Source organism: Limulus polyphemus, unplaced genomic scaffold (assembly GCF_000517525.1).
Source record: "Limulus polyphemus unplaced genomic scaffold, Limulus_polyphemus-2.1.2 Scaffold933, whole genome shotgun sequence".
In the NCBI taxonomy this organism is placed as follows: domain Eukaryota; kingdom Metazoa; phylum Arthropoda; class Merostomata; order Xiphosura; family Limulidae; genus Limulus; species Limulus polyphemus.
The window spans coordinates 35527-55325 of NW_013666543.1; the positions used below are offsets into that span (position 1 = coordinate 35527).

At 33.2% G+C, this 19799-nt stretch overlaps 1 protein-coding gene across 1 annotated transcript; it reads right to left on the reverse strand.

Annotated features, from left to right (window-relative positions):
- Window positions 1-9089: 9089 nt before the first annotated feature.
- LOC106461318 (putative glutathione-specific gamma-glutamylcyclotransferase 2) lies at window positions 9090-12955 on the reverse strand. The gene is made up of 3 exons (XM_013921136.2): window positions 12447-12955; window positions 11635-11676; window positions 9090-11196 (listed from the first exon to the last, which is right to left on the reverse strand). The coding sequence occupies exons 1-3, from the start codon at window positions 12612-12614 to the stop codon at window positions 10813-10815; spliced, it is 594 nt and encodes a 197-aa protein (XP_013776590.1). The 5' UTR covers window positions 12615-12955; the 3' UTR covers window positions 9090-10812.
- Between the last annotated feature and the right edge of the window lie 6844 nt (window positions 12956-19799).

A 19799-nucleotide genomic window follows, 5' to 3' on the forward strand; every position in this document is an offset into this window, starting at 1 on the left:
AATTACTCTGTAAGCTGCAACACAGCGTGACATATGAGCTTGAAAAACAAGAAATGAAAATATTTGTCACTCTTAATTTGGTTTTATTTACTCTTGAAACAGAATACTTTCAGGGACCCTGCGGAAGTATATGACCTTTTCTCAAGACTGTTCAACCCATTTTTCTCTTTTTTACATGTTGTCCTTGAGTATTTGTTTCATAAAATGTAATAAAATATTTCGGTTAACAGATGGCGATGCAATTTTCTTTTCCACTTTTATTGTAAAAATAAAATATTATATTGCTGGTTTATTTTTAAGTTTATACAAAATTTATTGAAACTAAAAATTTGGAGAAAGAGGTCCGCTGAGAGTCACCCAACGACCGAACACCGCTCCAGAAAGTATAACTAAAAATTTAGAATTAATATGAACTGATATAAAAATTTTATATTATTACTATTATTAAACGATGCAGATTTTTCTATTAGAATTTTCTTTGTATCATAAATGTTTAGCACATTAAGTAAATTATACTTATCAAAAATGTAAAGCTAATCTCCTAAAGTGAAAGCAAAGGTTTCATTTTTTAATAAGTTATTCATATTCTACTTTGTCAATAATGGTTCATTCTATTATTATAAATAATCGGAAGATATTTTGAATTTAAGCATTTTCGGTAACTTAACAAGAAAAATAACTTCATCTTTTTGTTAGCTTGACAACATATGATATTTGAATATACCATGGTTTCTATTTTCCTTTAATGTTAAATATTTTTCCTGAACTCATCCTTTTTTCTGAATGTGTGTGCAGGTTTCACTTAACACGTAGTCGAAAAACACCGTCAAGTTACCTTCGTTCCTTTATTGCTTTCCAAGTAGGTAATACTCGTTATCGTCAGAGGCGGACATTACTTAAGGTTTTCCTTCAGAGATAACTATTACTGATTTACACCAATAGATGGCATCAATGCATGAATATGTTACATTGCCATTAGTCGATTATCCAGTGTAAAGACGGAACCCATGTAGTGTACTATCCCTTCCGCATTAAGATATCCTTCAGTGGATGTTCAGCTCATATCCAGAGGTTATGGGCCGCTTATGTTGTAATGAGAATAAGCAGTCACGTGAGCAGATGTTGCTGTGGATAAGTGCAGGACAGAGAATGATTCTTATGAATAAGAGGAAGAGTCAGTCACTGAGAGGAGATTGTTGTCTCAAAAAATTGTCAAGATTAGGAGAATTCCTCTTCTGGATGTTGGAGTTTTTCCACCATTGTGAAAGTCCCTGAAAATAATTTAATCATGACCCATGACCCAGGAAGGAGAACTCCTCGTACCTGGTGCATCCAGATCAGTTGATCGACTTCTTCCCCCATAAAGGAAGCATGGACTGAGGATCATCATGGTGATTTGGCATCTATCATGTCTGAGATTGAGTGTGACAGTCTGTATAGGACTCCAAGATTTACTCCTACCAGGATAATTCAACCCCAGGTCCAATGGAATGAGAATGGGGGTCCTTTGGTGAACTGGGGATGCCTGTACTTGACATGATTTTACACCCAGTAAAGCTCATGGATTGATGCTACTAGCTGATCTATTGAACATTTAGGAACTTACTGAGATAGTTGGTGGGTTGACACTGAAACCCCAACAAACCAAGCCACCTTGCTTGGAGCAGACCAACACTTCTGCACTCTAATATTCCTAAACAAAATGGTGGAGCAGTCTACAGATCAACTGATCCATGTCCATCATTGAAAGTACCAGCCTCTAGCAGGACCATTACATCCTTAAGTACAAGACTATTCTAGAGCTCCAGTTGCCATGGGGGACAGCTGTATGCCAGAGAGGAAGGAAAAAGGCATCCATCAATATTTGACTGGTACCACTAGGTGGCTTTAAATGCCATCATAACACTCCTCTTCCTTGTTTTATAAGATACAGACCTCCATCCATTTTGTGGCCATTTTCTTGTAATGCTACTTTATAAGCTGTATTTGTATCATTATCAGGGCTATGGTGCTGGCAATGGGTGGGATTTTTGGTAGAGAAACTTTTGGCTGTCACTGAAATATTTTTGGGGCCTTTTTGCAGGGGACTGCTTAGATTTAGACATCACACTTTTTTGGTTTATTAGTTTGGCATATTCCTCCTGATGTTTTGTTCCAGCAATTAAGGTGGAGGACCCCTATGTTCACTTGTGATGGTGTTGTTTCAATTGGTGGCAAATTCTTTTCTGATATAATCATGTGTGGTGGTCTTATGAGCTGCAGTAGTCACCACTGAAGGTGGTGGTTTTAGGTGTTATAATGTGATGGTCCATCTGACTATTTGTTGGTCTGTTCTTATTGATTCAAAATTATGGATGGCTAATGCAGATAGTGCTCAAGTAGCTTTTCACAAAAATTCAGTAAACAAAAGAAAGGCACAGAAATATACTATAAATATTCAAAAAATATACACTTACCTCAGTGACCATCATGAGATCCAACTCTTCGATCACTCTAATTTGAGTCCTGACAATAGGTTTTTTAAAGTGACCATAGATCTTCTGTTGTGTGCTGCCATATTCCAGATGCTGCTTGGTCTTGGGCCAAGGCTTGTCTAGTATGATCCACGGTTGTTCTGAGTTGGTGGACTTCTTCCTACAACTAGTTTGGCTGGAAGGACAAGCAGGTTTGATGATGGAATTCAAACCCATGACCTGCAGCATGTAAGTTAAACACCCTAACCACCAGACTTACACCATTTCTTTTATTTTACCTCTATCTTGTTGAACAATCATTGTTAAAGGGTTGTGTATTATGTCTAAATTTTTAATTTATTGTTAAGTGGTTTCTTCTTTTGCATTTTTAATTTTAGAATTTTCCTTGCATTTTGATTATTTAGTATACTGTATTGAGAATTTTTTGTATGTGTTTCTAACTGATAAAGGGTTTTGATAACTTAGAAGGGTTTATTTTGGTATTGTATTAAAAAACGACACTCTAGTTGAAGTAATTTCTTAATTATAAAGCTACTTTGATATGCACTGCTGTATTTGTAATACTGCTTTGTGGTGAAATACAACTTCTTTTTAATTATTAGCATGCTGAAGAGTGTTTTATGTGATTCTATTCTATCAACGGTTTAATTTGTTTTACTGTCAAAGGTTTTTTTAATTATATAGTGATTTATTGTTAAATGATATATTTTTGTATCTGTCTTAAAGGGTTTCTTTTTATGTATTATTCTGTGTTAAAAGGTACCAGTGAGCTTAAAAGGAAGCTTTATACATTACTGTGTAAAAATGCTGACAGCACCTTTAACAGTTGTTCAGGTGTCATCTAGAGATTGCAGTTCAACCTATGTTATAATGAGAATAGCCAATCAAATGGCTAGTGCACATTGCTGTGGAAAAATGCAAGGTTTCTTGGTGTAATGGTTGATCAGTCTCTTGAGCCATCCAAGCAGTGTGCTGTTGTTAGTGGTAAGGTAAATAAGATTTTAGGTTTCATCTACAGAAATATGGAACACAAGTCTAAATAGGTTATAATTTCATTGTATAAGTCACTGGTTAGGCCACATTTGGAATAGTGTTCAGTCTTGGGTTCCTTACCTTAGGAAAGACACTGAATTGTTGGAAAGGGTTCAGAGAAGTTATTAGAATGGTGTCTGGGATGGAGGGGTTGTCCTATGAGGAAAGATTAAGATCTATGAAATTTTCTCTTGAAAAAAAAAAGAGTTAAAGGAGATATGATTGAGGCGTTTAAGATAGTAAAGGGAATTCATAGTATTGATGCATCATCCTTAACAGCAAGAATAGTAGGACTAGGGGACACAAATATAAATTATGGCAAAGTAGGAGTTATCTTCAGCTAAGACAGTTTTATTTTTCTAACAGGGTGGTTGGCCTCTGGAATGGGTTGCCTTTGTGGAAGCAGTAACTTTAAGCAAGTATAAGAGAAAACTTGATAACTATATGGTGATAAGGGCTAACCTTAAGATTTAAAAAAATCTATTTATTAGTTTTAGTTTAGTTTAGAGAATAGGATAGCTTAGATGGACCAACAGGTCCCTTGTTGTACCTAAACATTATGTTATGTTATTTTTAAATTATGTATTATATCTTTGTTAAATGGTTCAGATTTTGCATTTTGTTAATACAAGAGTGTACATCTGGAGGTATTATGTGATAATCTATGATAAATGATATATTTTTGATTATCTAATGTATTTTTCTTGGTTTAAATGGTTTATGATAATGATATGAAATTCATTGTTTAGGGGTACTTTTTGTATCTTTCTTAAAGGTTGTAATGTCTGTGTAGCTTGCAGGTTTTTTGTAGAAGCCAGAAATGGTTAATGCAGTTCTTAACCAGCACAGAATTAAAAGTTTAATTACAGTTAGCTGTTGTCTTTAGACAAGCCTAAGGTGGGGGAAAGAGGAAAATGTGGTATGTGAACATACCATGTGTTTTTACTTTATTTTAGTCTTATAATATTTATCCTGAATTCATTCTTTGATCTGGATATGTACAGGGTTCACATAACACATGAGAAAACTGTTACGTTGATCTTGTTTCAAGTAACTTTTGCTCCTTTGTTGTTCTTGAAGTAGATAAAAGCTGTTACAACCCAGGAAGAACGTTGCTAAATACAATGTTGTGTAACAATGCTGACAGCACCTTCAATGGTTGTTCAGGTGTTATATAGAGGTTATAGTTCAACCTACTTTGTAATGAGAATAACCAATCACATGGGTAGTACACATACTGTGGGTAAATGTGAGGTTTCTTAGTAACTAAGGAAACAAGCATTTGGGTTTTTTGGTACAAGATCTCAAGGGATCTAGTTTAGAACTTGGTCTTGACCAAAACAGTCAGAGAAGAGCTTTCAGAGCAATCATTAGGCATGAGAACACACTGTGTATATGTTTGAGTGTGTAATAAAGATTATGCATCTAGTTCTACATTTATGCCCAGTTTCCTTATTCTGACAACAACTCTATTATGTAAGAGTTTTAGTAAATCTTGGTACTGATATTTTTAACAAATCTCCTGTTATTAAATGGCCCTATCCTACAGTTCGAAAAAATAATATTCAGTTCACCTGAATTTATCAAAATATAGTACGAATTAATGAAGTTTGGTTAGATTTAGATAATATAAATTATTTTGATATTCAAGGTTATAAGTTACTTAACAGTGATAGGATTTAAAAAAGGGGGTGGTTGGGGTAGTTCTTTATATAAAGCCTGTTGGGATTGAAATCCAGAGACTGAACCTGTATGGGTTGTGATCAGGAGTTTCAAGAGTAGATGGAAGAACATCTTGGGATGATTGATCATCGCATATTTAAGTTTGATGTTTTTTAACAAGGTGAGGTTAATGAAATTTTAGTTCTTAATTTTTAGGAAGCAAATTCTGAGATGAGTTTTATCATCAGTCAATTGGAATAATGAGACTTGTAAAATTTTTCAACATAAGTTGCTTTTCATTCAAGATAAACACCACAAGTTTGTCAAGAAGGTTAAATTGACATGCTGGTTGGAATATTTACATAAAAATACAAAAATTATGGATTTAATTAAAAAAATTAATTGTATATCCAAAAGCGTATGAACAATTTCTGGCTGATAATGTTAAAACTAACATCAAGGAGTTTTTAAATCATGTTAAAGGTCATTAAAATTTTAAAACGAGCCCTTAAAGAATGCTAACGGCAAGGCTTTTGTCGAAGACTATGAGATGGTAAGCTTTTTTTTAATTTTCTTTTCTACTTATACAAGAGACAATGCAAGCAATATTCCTGACCCAGAACATTATATGAGAAATATTGGAATTGACCAGTTATGTAAATATTAATCCTTTGGAGGTAAACAGAAAGATTGAGATTAAAAACAGATAAAGCAACGAGGTCAGACAAGGTTTATCCCAAGATAAACCTGGAGGTCAGAGATCAGATACGCGAGTCTCTTGTGTTTCATTCTTGGTAGTTCAATAGAGAGTGGACAGGCACCTGAGGATTGGACAGTTGCTAATGTTACTTCCATTTTTAATGGGGGGTGATAAGGGTTTCACTGGAAGTTATAGGACTGTTAGTAATATAATACTTTTTTAGTGGTAAGAGTCCTAGAGAGTCTGATAAAAGAAACTACAGAAAACCATTTAGTGAAATATGATATCATAAAAGAAAGCAAACATAGATTCACCAAAGTGAATTTACTAAATATATCTTAATAAATTTGGCAAATTTTTTAGTAAGCACTAAAAGTCTGTTCTACACAAAAATCAGATTTGTCTGTGAACTTTACAAAGCCTTTACTTGGTCAGCCTGAGTGAACGATGATTTTCATGCTAAGATTAGAATTACTTCTTTCCATCTTACAGTTTTTCATATTTAATTGTGTATCCTATATAACCTCCTAAATGAATACCTAAAGCTTTCTCTCACTAAAACTTTGTATTGTATTTCTTCTCTCCTAACACTAACTGTGTCAAAATCATCAATGTACAGTGAAATTAAAAATTTGAATATATGAAATAAAATGAATAACACAACTTTTTTTTTCCCTCTGTATTGACTGCAATTGAAAATTCCGAGTTACTTGTCTAAAAGTTCACTTCTAACCTTTTCTCATCTGCTTTATTTTAATTCTATGGATTTATTGCCATTTTTGTGCTCATTGGGGCAGTAATCCTCGTGTTAAAAGCAATAAATCACAGTGGTAGCCCACTAATTGTTTCTCTTAGGGCTAACTTTAACAGCACATGATTTGAGGGTCATGTTTCAAGGTACTTGAGCTAGTGTAATTTTTAGATATTTTACTTTACTGAAGTTTTGTTAGGCTAAGCTGAGCAATTTATAATTTGTACATGTTATTTAATTTTGTTAAAAAGACATATAATAATAAATAAAAATATACATAAAAACCAATATTTATACTACTCACTGCATACTCTGGCAGTTTGTACTGTAGTAGAAGTACTTCTGTAAGCCTCATTGAGTCTCACAAATTTGGGTTAAAAAAAAATTCACGTAGCTTTCAAATATGCATTTTAGAAAACAAAAATTACATTAGTCACCAGAAAAGAATGTCTTAAAACAACTATAATTTATTCTGGCTTTTATGTAAGCTATAAGCATTTACAAAAAATTCTGCTAGCACAACAATGATCATGGAGCAAAAAAACATTGTAAGAACTGAATGATCTAAGTAAAACATAGGCACACTGAGATATTATAAGCATTTTCTTCAGACATGTAAAGTAGATTAACAAAACAATCTTGAAAGTCGGAAAAAGGGGAAGGGGTTTCTCTGGCGAGTTTGACAAATCTGTTACTCTTTTAGCACATCAAGAAGATAGGAGATTCAAGTTTCAGGTTATTGCTTTTAATTATGTATACCTAGTATTTCAAATTGGTTGGAAACAGCAGCAACCTATTTTTGAAGTTGGAAAATTCTAAATGGAAAAATTGGAGTTCTGTGGCACCACATAACACAAAAAAATTAAGACTGAGAAATTTTAAAATATTTCTTTTTGAAATTAAGATGTTAAAATAGATAACATAAAAATTTGAATTATAAGCTACATTTTGATGCCAATTTTATTGATATAAATTAAATAAAACTGTTTAATTAAACTTTGAATATATCGCTAAAACTGCTATTAAAGAGTTAATAAAGAGTCCACTCAAATTGGACCCTCGTTACCAGTGAAGTGCCTTTGTTGGGCCTTTCCTATTTATATTACTTACATTAACGATATACATGGAATAATAATTAAATTAATGGATATTTCTAGCTGCATTGAGGATGTTGAGGTATGACTTGGATCAATTAGTAGATTTGACAAATTATTGGTAAATAACGTATAATTATACTAGGTGAAACCAACAAAACAATGTATTAAGCTTATAATTTGGATCACATGATTAATATGGATAGGAATACACTCAGAATCTAGGCATAGTGGTGGATAAGTCACTCATTACATCAATGTAGTGCTCTGTTGCCAGTAGTAAAGCTAAAAGAATTTCAAGGTGTATTTATAGACATACTGATAACAAGTCAACTAAGTAATTGATCCTCTAAAAAGCACTAGTGAGGCCTCACAAGGAATTCTCTGTACAGTTATAGTCTCCTTAACCAAGAAAGGGTATTGAGCTATTGGAAAGGGTTCAGAGGAGGGTTACTAGGATGATTCTGGACATCGGTTATCTTACAGGGATAAGACCTCTTAACTTCTATTCTCTTGATAAGAGGAGATATTACTGAACTTTACAAGATTATCTAGGAGATGAATAGAATAAAGGTCTCTATATACTATATTCTGAAGATAATAGGACAAGAGGACACTAGTTTAAGATTTGGAAAAGGCAGACTGGGCTCAAGTTAAGGCTGTCTATTTTTTTTTAAAGGTGACTGATTTACTATCAGCAGTAATAGAGGCCAGCATTTTACAGGAGGTTAAGAGAGAATTTCCAAGATATAAAAGATGGGGTTAAATTTCAACTTTCCTGAAAGGTGGATGTGAAAGGTCCAAAGAAATTCTTGTTAGCCATGTGTTATTTAGATTTCATATATTATGTAAAATAACAGCAATTAATACCTAGGTTCCAAGCATCATTAAATTCATGTTTGCTCTCTTTGTGGGTCACGAATGTAAACTTTCAAAATTTAACATTCTGTTTTCTTGGTTTCATGGAACTAAGAATTTGAAATTTATAAAGCTTTTTTATGTTGCTTAAGAACAGTACACAAATGTGATAATTTCAAAAAATGTTATAGCTTTAGGTATATTTATATTTGTATATTCAATTAACCATAATAATTGATTTACACTTGTTTTTACGACGTATGCATAATGTACCTTACACTTAAAAAGAACATCCTGTATTTTTATTATACATTTTAAGAAGTCTGTGTGGTATCCCATTATCAATAAAGTTTATATTTTCTAATAAAATAATTTAAAAATGTTTTGCAAGATTGGTGAGCAGAATACAGAACTGTGACACTGAAATGACAAATCACTTGTTTTATTCATTTTTTTTTATAATTTCTTATTTCAGTTCTGTTTCAACTGTTCCACAAATTTAAATAAATATATATATCTAACCTATGAAACTGTAAATATTTTCTTAATCCATCGCAATAATTTCCTAAGAAAAAAACTGATAAAAATTAAAATCCATTTCTAAAAATAAGTGAAATATTTCCATTATTCAGGAAATTCTTCAGTATATTGCATTAAATTTGCAATTTAATGTGCTTATAAACATTTTCAATTGAAATCAAATAATTTATTATTTAAGAACGTAAAAATTACCAGATCAGTAATACAACACTTGGGAAACTGAAAAAAGAAAAGTATGAATAACATGTAAAAAAAAATGTCAACTTTGTTTGTTGATCTTGCAAATGATATAAGATTATCAGTTTCTGGGACAGTATAAACATTTCTAACATGAGTTAGACTGGGTAAATGTGGGTTTTAAACACATAGTAATGTAATAAGATGTTTTAAGAAATGCTTCGTAGATTAAGTGTTTGTGCAGAAAGAAATTCTCTTCCAATTATCATGGCTAACAAGATTGTGACTCATGATATTTCTTCCAAGCAGCATGTTATACTGACAGAAAATAAATAAGTACATATACAGTTTAAGAATAACAAAAAACCAATGCCTAAAAAGAGCTGCAAGAAAACACCAATTTGGAATAAAAATACATGAATTACCAAACAAAAAATAAAACCACTCAAACTTAGATACACTGCTGACCTAATTTTCCATTAACTAAGAAAACATCCTATGAAATCAACATATTCTGAATAGAGATAGACATGAAAGCAACACTCACTGCATACTAAGATACCTGTTCCAAGTCCATGCTACTTCTAACCAAAACAAATACCCATTTTTATGTATAATTATTTTGATCACTTTTTTGGGCTAATGAAATATCTAAATTCTATAAAATTAAAACACCAAATCCACCATTAAATATTGCAAGTAAAGAAAATTTACTTCTAAAAGTATTTTCGTTATAAATGTTTAAAAGTACTAATATAATGCATTAACTTTCTATTTGTGTATAAATTGCTTTGACATTTTCAATCAAATAAGAAACCCTTTGTTCTCTTGAGTTTACACTTGCATGTACAGTGTGGTTTATCATTGGGACCTAATAAAAAATAATATATTACAGCAAAATTACATCTTACATCAAGAAGTGACAGAATGAAGTTGGTTTCTAACATGGTACTTTACAAAAGTAAATTAACAGACCAATTCTTACCATGCATTACCAGTTTAAAAATATATAATGCAGAGAGAACTAACATTAAATGTGCAAAATTAATGACATTATAAAAAGGAAGTTTCCTCATAAAACAATATCTAGTTTCATGCTATTTTACAAATTTTTCATTAATTTGAAAAATATACAGTAAAACAATTGTTTTGTTTTCTTGTTATAACCTAAAAGATAAACAATACATGCATCCTATCTCAAGCAGGTTTTCATCAGATAATATGATACATTATGTAGTATAGCACTATCATTAAGTGTACTATATGCCAGTAGTTTAATGACTATTTAAATATTTAAAGCTTCTTAATTAATTTAATTGAGTCATACGATTCAGGGATTAAACTTTTTGAACAATTACTATGTATATATGGGATGAAATGTGTGCTCTTAAGTTTCAGCCACTGGAAATAAAGTTTATTTACATAGAATTGTTAAACATATTCAAAACCTGAAGCACAATTAACCTTATGCATTTTGAGTGCTCTAGAACTTAACTAAACTCAAAATTGTAAACATATTTTTGCTTAACATATATTGTCTAATTCATTAATTCTGATCAATTTCTTGACCTCATATTCTAATCCAAACAGATGCTCGTCATACACATGAGGAATAAGAACTCTCATTACCTCAGCAAGATTTAACAGGTATTCTATATTTTTTCCACTACAACCCTCTGCATCGTAAATCTGTAATGCTATGGTTTCTACTGGGGCAGGGCCAAGAAAGTAAGGATTGTCTTGGTAACCAACATAAATAGTTAGTTCTATGGGATTAATCTCTTCGTCTTTTGGATAAAAAGTTACATTGATTTTTTCATAACCTTCTTTCTCACGATCATCTAGATGCGCTCGTACAGACTCAATATCTGATGATGCAATTTCGTAGGCTACCCCCCATACACAAGCCTAGGAAAAATTACAACATAAATAATGTTGTAAGGACTTACAAGGTAACAAAGTTTAAAAATCACATTGTATATAATTTCATGCTATCTAAATTCACATTACGTAATACTTTCTAAACACATGATGCAATATAAAAATTGTTATTTGGAAGACTAATATTTCATCTATGTAGAATAAGATACCATGAGAAAATGTACTACAATGTAACTTAGTTTTGCAGCATGTTTTGACATCCTAATTATAAATATTCACACAATAAAAAAGGGTGAGAGACAGAGTGCTCAGGAATTTAAATTACAATAAATGATAACGTTTTAAATCTTTTAATTTTATTCTGAATTATCTACATTGTTTCTCAGTGAATTTTAACAAAGAATAAATTTAAAAAAAATGGATCCTATTTTACCCCTAGAATTAAGAAATAAAACATAAACTTACGTCTGGTTTGTAAGAGGGTACTAATGTCACAACACGACCTGGCTGAAATTTGAAAAATCAAAGAAAGGTAAGTTTGTTTTCTCTGAATTTACAATTATAAAAAGTAAACATTAAAAAGGAAAACTGGTTCACTACCAAGCAAATCTTAAATTTCAGATGGAGAAGTTACTTTTACCTGAGTGATCTAACATTTACAATGGTGGTACTAGTAGTAAAACAAATGTTAACATCAAAATATCCATTGTAAATTACATTTCAGAAGAAATATAAAAACAAAACAATACATATTTTATACAGTAAACTATGCAATTAATGGGGTTAAAACGTGTACATTTGGTTACATTGGGGATGGGTTAGAGGGATCATGAATCTTCTTAACCTATAAGTATAAGCACAAGTGTGGAATATCTAGTTAATTTATACCCACGCCTGGTATCAGTGCAGATAACCAATGTAAATGTTGTGTTAATATAACAACTTACCTTAAATGAAAAGGACACGCACAACACGATGATATTTTAAGCAGTTTTTAACGTTGAATAGTATTTTTGAAAAAAAAAAGTGAAGTATATTTTATGTAATCTGTTCTAGGGTAATATTCAACAATCATTCCAAGGGAGTGTCTTATATGATTTAACTTTAACCCTAAGTTGGAATGAATTTTGGTTTAAGTGCAAGGAATAGTGTTAACTTACAGCAAATTTATGTGTTTCTAGCAGTGGTGATTAAACAAAAAAGGTCCAAAATATGATATATGCCTAAATTTGGTTAAATATATAGCTGGCAATACCAAAACTCCAAAGCTACGTAACCTTTCCAGGAATGCCACGATGATCTTCACTTCCCTGCCAAAATCGACGTACGAAACCTTTAATATATCCAACAACTTTTCTCCTATAAGGAAAATCTACCTTCCACATTAATGAACCATATCCAAATATCCACATTATATTTTTAAAGTATCTTGTCAATTCATGCATAAAAATATTAGGCCTTGTCTTCTAACGTTATTTCTAAATTCTCCGAATCAAAACAATTATGTAACAACGCTGAGACTGATATCGATGGTGATACGTGTGCGCTTTTTCAAACTACGCAATATTATAATAATACCAGTTAAATGCATGATTAGCGCCCATAATCACACATAATGTATATATTGTTACGTCTCTGGTCGTTAGTTAATTTTCCGTAAAAATTCTTTCCGAAGAAACTTTAGCGATACAAGTCCTTTTTCAGATAAAACTGGTTTATTCTTTCTGAATACAACTTTGCAATACACTTAATTTCCACAGTCGCGCGATATAATTCACAACGAACGTCTCATACACGACTCAACAGTCAATTATACATTGTTGCCGTCACTTCTTGGCGGCTTATATATACAAGACTACCGCATTTGCCAGAATATACATATTTCAATCAATAGATGGAGTTGATCCAGCTCATAGTTAATTGTAACAAGTGATTATTTTAAAGAATATTTCAATTGCTACAACCAATAGGAAATAGCTTGGTAAAATATGTCTAATTCTAAAGGTTTAGTAGAGGAAAAGCCTAGATTAACTTTTTGTTTGGAATATCTAAACACAGAACCAGATAACGCAATATCCAATGCTTGGTTTTAATTAGTCTAGTATTTGATGCTGGGGAATATTTAGAACCTGGTTAGCGACTTGCTTAATCACTTTGATGCAGTGAAAACATGATGTTTTTGTTACCCACAAAAATTGTACAATAAGGTGAAAATTTTCAATTTAAAGAATGCCCTAAGATGGTGACAACAGATTGGAAAATATTTTAATTGATAAGAATTGAGAGAATTCTTAGTGAGTCCATCATTTGGGTGTTAGAGGCAATATGTTTCTAAGTGAAGCTATGCCAGTAACAAGAAGGCGTGGACAGTAACCACGCTTAAGTTGCCAGGTCAGGGAAGGCCTGTAGGTATTGTACACTGAAATGAAATAGCTTTAATGGCTACCAGCTGTAATGTAGAGATACTCTACAGCTGTGCTCAAGATAAGAGTGGGGACATGTTCAGGTTTGCTGTGAGAGCAAATGATCGTTGCAGCTGGGAATAATTTGGACGTTTATGATGTAGGTGTCTTTTTCTTGCATACGTCATCCAAACAAATGAAATGTTTGTAAAAATCTAACGCTGCTTTAAGTACTTAAAAAGGCTTGTATGTTAGCACAATATACTGTTACGTCTCCGTTTGTTAATTAATTTTCCGTAACTTCGTTTCGACGAAACTTTAGCGACACAAGTCCTTACTTAATAAAACTGGTTTATTCTTCCTGAATATAACTTCACGATACACTTGATTTCAACAATCACGCTAAAACAAACACTATAACGAACGTTAACTTCAACGATACTTTCTCACTGCAGATCAGTTACTCACTTCCTACACACACATTACCTTACCGTCACGTTGTCACCCTCTTTTATATACCCGACTACCCTATATCTAGTAAATGCTAGATCATTCGCCAAAGTACAGGATAGTTCTAGAAAGTAGAGGGCGTGAGAATAGTCACGTGATCTCGATGACGCAACAATACTTTAAAAGCTTAAAATAATGATGATACAAATTACTTGTATTAAAATAAAACAGTTGATTTTCAGTTTTAAAAAAATAAATATACTAAAATCACAACTCCAAACTTTTGTTAGGTTATTTTTATACAATTTCGCCCGGCATGGCCAGGTGGTTAGGGCGCTTGGTTCGCAATCTGAGGGTCGCGGGTTTGAATCCCCCTCCCACTTTTCAGACTTGGGGACGTTATAATGTGACGGTCAATTCCACTATTCGTAGATCAAGTGTTGGCGGTGGGTGGTGATGACTAGCTGCCTTCCTTCCCTCTATTCTTTCACAGCTACATTCACTGCAGGTAACCTCGTGTAGCTTTGCGAGAAATTCAAAACAAACAAACGAAACAATTTAAATCAAAGGTAATTTAACAAAACAAATATTTTTGTATATAGTACGAATACTGCTCTAGAATAAACCCAGAACATCATGGTAATAAAATGAAAACTAAAAAATATATTTTACTTCTTTAAATGCAATTATCTGATGTGGTTCTGCAAACATATAATTTCAGAAAGTATCTTCCAGTATTAAATGGCATTCTTTAATAATTTGTCAGCTGTTTCTTTATAAACACTTGTATTGTGAAATTGAAGGCTAAAAATTATTTCAGATATATCACGCATACTTTATTTTTGTCTGTCAAAAATCCATAACTTAATGTTGTTCTTTTCTGCATAAATTATTTGTTTAGTAAAGATGATATCGCAAGCTGTGTTTTCGGTTATTCATTTATTGGTTTCCAGAGTAATATATAAACTTATTTCTGGTAGAAGTTATTACATAATTGATCTGCAGGCTATTTTTTTTATTGGGGGAAGGATCGAATCATTCAGTTGTTTTTCTTTTTTTTTGGCCGGGCATTGCGGCTCATAGAATGGCTCTGAGTTTTTCAAGTACAAACTTTTAGCTCATAGCCCCGTCATCTCTTGACCGATTTGAGATCTAATTACAGTTTTGGACTCAGGAGGTCAAAACCTTTCGATTGGCATATTTGATCACGCCCAAGGTCTCATTGATTAATTTACTCTAATCCTGCCTAAAAGAATTTCGTTTTGAGGGTAGGCTGTTAGAGATCCTGATAAGTAATAAAATCGAATCGGTTGTATGCGTGCCCCACGCTTGGTATTGCTGGCGCACAAAAATATAGCTAATAAAAAGGGAAACGAAGGTCTTATAGATTAATTGACTCTAATCCTGCCTAAGAGAATTTCAAGTGCCGCAGCTATTGAGAATTCCCTCTTGTTTAATGATTTCAATGTAATTGAGTATATAGATTTTAAATAATTTAACCAGTTATTCTTGTTTGTTAAAATATCCAATATGTAGTATATTACGTCAGCATTTCCCAAACTATGTTCCGCGGAACACCGATGTTCCATCCGAGATTGACAGGTGATCCGTGATAAAAATCATGATTTGAAATTTTAATAAAATAGTTAACACTTTTTGTACGATCATAACTTATTATGAAATATTTTCCTATGCATTAGAATTAGATAATATCGATTTCACATTGAAGAAGAATTATAGAAGATGCCAGATCTATTCTACATAATACCTTAGTGAAGATGTTTGTACCTAAAATATATTATAAGCATAGAAATGTAAAAATTCATTAATATGTAATTTGATTAAATAAATAATTGAATAATGTACAACTCTAGAGGGCGCTGCGCGCGCAACATACCCTTTACACCGATATTTCACGTGTCTAGTGTTCCGTAAGCTTTTTGTCAGCTGAAAAGTGTTCCGTGGTCCAAAAAGTTTGGGAAACACTGCACTACGTAATATATTTCCGAGTGTGTTATCTTAAATTAATAAGAATATAGAATATGCTTATTTCAAATCCCGATAGATGTCGCTACTATAACTTGTCTACACAAGCATTTCCTAAAAATATACATTAAGCTTAGTCAATTCAGCATTCGATTCACAACTTGTTTCTATATTATACCGCCATGGGGGAATTCCGCTCTTCATCACTAGTCCTCAGTTGTGGAGTGTATGTTATATGTATGGTATTTTGAGTTGTCTTTTACTTACCGCAGTAAAGCTATATTTATATAGAATTTGAAGAACATATAACATGGTGCTACTAATTTATTCTTCTGAATTATTTAGAAGACAAGCTGTTTAAAATACTAAAAATTAATATGAAGCCAAACATAAAAATATATACACGGATAAACACTGTGAAGTTTAATCACTATACATCAATTTATTATTATTTCAGGAAATTACGTCTTCAATTGGATTAATATTACAATATTTTGTAATGTATACTCGTTGTAGCTTTTGACTGGATAAACAGGATAACTCTAAAGCTTAAGTAGACATGTGTGTGTAATTTAGGTGGATTTGTTTTTTGTTTGTTTTTGAATTTCACGCAAAGCTACACGAGGGCTATATGCGCTAGCCGTCCCTAATTTAGCAGTGTAAGACTAGAGGGAAGGCAGCTAGTCATCGCCACCCACCGCCAACTCTTGGGCTACTTTTTTACTAACGAATAGTTGGATTGACCGTTACATTATAACACGGCTGAAGGGGCGAGCATATTTTGTGACGGGATTTCGAAACCGCGACCCTCAGATTGCGAGTCGAGTGCCCTAACCACCAGGCCATGCCAGGCCTACTGAAAAAGGATATGAAAATAAAACCGAGCGATTCTAAAACATCGAATTAAGATATTTCTTCACTTCTTGATTAAACTTGGTTTGATTGTAGTTATGCACGAAGCCACACAATAGTCTATCTTTACTCTGCCCACCACGGGTATCGAAATCCGAGTTTTGGGCGTCTTAAGCCTACAGACCTATCGCTGAACCACTAGGGGGCTCTTGATTAAGATGAAAGTGATTTGTTTTGTCACTCAGTCATCAACACGCACTCTTCCTCCAACACATACAACTGTAGTTAGTTATATGTACAAGTATTTTTAAACCTTCAAACCTAATGGTCTGTTTTTATTGTTTGTTTGTTTTTTAACCTAAAGAAATTTAAGATATGACAGAAAGGATGGCAGAATGTAATCCAATGAATACAATGTGAAAATAGACAGCCGTTAATAAACAATAATGAAGGCTACTTTTGTAAAGTAGGAAATAAAAACACATTTCGAACTGTTAATTAGATAACGGCTGATAACGTTTTACTTATGTTTTATATTCTGCGTTTTAGCTTGTTAACTTTTACTGCTATTACCTCAGTTGTGTTCAATTAATAAGCACGAATATACTATATACTATATTAGTTGCGATTATTGTCAAAAGGTAGCGCAACCATAGCCAATCTCTTACTTCACAGGTTTGACAAGTATGACTGTATAGTTTGGATATTTTTTAAATAAGTATGGAACGTTCATGTAAGTAGTTTAATAATTAAGTGTATAGATAAATTATCAAACTTCTGTCGTGCCCAGTGTTTCACTTGTCGCTGTAATCTCGTAAATAAGGATAAAAGTGCATATCGTAACAATGTAAGGATGAACAACGGCTTTCTTCGACTTGGCGGAAGTAGAGTGGACACATTGACTCGAAGGAAACATATGTTTAAAAAATTATGTATATAGGAAACTGACACAATAATCCACTTTCATCTTTTTCATCTCCTTAGAAACCTGTTATAGCACGTGGCTTTCTTAGGCACTCGTCCGTTATTAATCTGTCCTGAGGACAGGACTGTTACGTTATTGTGTCCAGTGTATCTAGTCGGGCTAGGACGTGGCGCCACTGAATGTACACTGCAGAAAAAAAGTGTTTTGTACGTGCATTAGTACGATACAGTTCATATCACATGGGTGAGTTAAGCCTAAGAAGAGCAGGCGGATACGGCTGCATAGATATACACGGGAAATTATTATGTAATAGTCGCATACTATAGCAGCAAGAATAAAAAAAAAACACACCAGTTTGGTCAAATGCATATACATCACATTGAATACCGTGGGAAGATATGAAGAAATCATTGTTATAAGATTTTTTGGGGTTTTTCTTAAAAGGTTTCTAAGGTGGCAGAAATCTAAAGATGTTGCTGCTCTAAAGCACAACTACAAGTGTTGTTTGGATGATGTGTTTAATATAATATTAAATACATTTTATTTATTGTGATTAAAATACGTTTCTCGTGCATCTACGTAAAATAATTTTAGCTTTGTGTTAGACTAGTAAAGACATTCCTTTGGTTCCCGAATACTGTTTTGACGTAAGAGAGAGAACATGTTACATGAATTACGAAGTCACTGAACCAAATCATTTCGTATGTTAGTCTATACCAGGGGTTGGCAACCCGTCAAAGTAAAAGAGTCATTAATTTTGTTTTTGTCTAAAACAAAACATTTCGAGAGCCGCAGTCTAACCTTAAAAAAAAAAAGATGTCCCCCGGTGGGACAGCGGTAAGTCTTCGGATTTACAGCGTTAAAATCAGGGGTTCGATTCCCCTCGGTGGACACAGCAGATAGCCCGAGAGCCGCACAAAACCCCTTAACTCTCCGCATGCTCGCGACTTTTGGTCTGTACTTAGAGAAAGACAAAACTCTTATTATCAAGGTTATAAATGTAAATCAAAACAAAATATTTAACTACAAGTTTCTTTGGAAGGTTATAATACACGAGTAAAGACATCTTTATGGGGCTTTGCTGTTTATTATTTATAGGGCTTATCTGTTTATTATTTTCATGGCTGTAGGATAGGTTTGTTTGTTTGTTTTGAATTTCACGCAAAGCTACGGGAGGGCTAACTGCGCTAGCCGTCCCTAATTTAGCAGTGTAAGACTAGAGGGAAGGCAGCTAATCATCAACACCCACCGCCAACTCTTGGGCTACTCTTTTACCAACGAATAGTGGGATTGACCGTCACTTTGTAACGCCTCTACGGCTGAAAGGGCGAGCATGTTTGGTGGGACGGGATCCGAACCCGCGACCCTCAGATTGCGAGTCGAGTGCCCTAAACACCTGGCCATGCCGAGCCCTGTAGGATAGGATGATACAGTGTGGGCTTTATATGTATATGGTTAGCAATAGGCGTTTTTATTGGTTTCCACTAAACAAATACGTTGGATTTTACACAAATTAGTTGAAAAAATTCAACCTGTCTTTGTTTGTTTGTTGTTAAGTACGAAGCTACACAACGGGCTATTTGTACTGTGCTCACCACGGGTATCGAAACCCGCTAATTAGCGTTACAAGCATTCAGACTTATCGTTGATCTACTGGGGGAGGGGACACCTGATTGTCATGATAAACGCTTACTAATATTGCTGTCATTGAGTGCCATTGGATTCGAGTCTTTCCGGAGTGTTAGCTATTATAGCAGATCACAAACAGAATAAAATAACAACACATTTATGCAGCACTGGAACTTATTTCTATGCTTCTGAACGAGATGTTATTGTAGATAATTTGTGTAAATAGTCTGAATTGTGGCTTAACTAATGTTGCCAATAATATGAATTGTGGCTTGACCAATGTTACCAATAATCTGAATTGTGGCTTAACCAATGTTACCAATAATCTGAATTGTGGCTTAACCAATGTTACCAATAATCTGAATTGTGGCTTAACCAATGTTACC

Excerpts from the sequence above, each read along its gene's own strand:
- LOC106461318 (XM_013921136.2), bottom strand. The coding sequence starts at position 12,614 with ATGCATGAATTGACAAGATACTTTAAAAATATAATGTGGATATTTGGA. Across the intron at positions 11,677-12,446 it reads ATCGTGGCATTCCTGGAAAG|CCAGGTCGTGTTGTGACATT; the intron begins GTTACGTAGCTT and ends TTCAAATTTCAG. Across the intron at positions 11,197-11,634 it reads TACCCTCTTACAAACCAGAC|GCTTGTGTATGGGGGGTAGC; the intron begins GTAAGTTTATGT and ends AATTTTTCCTAG.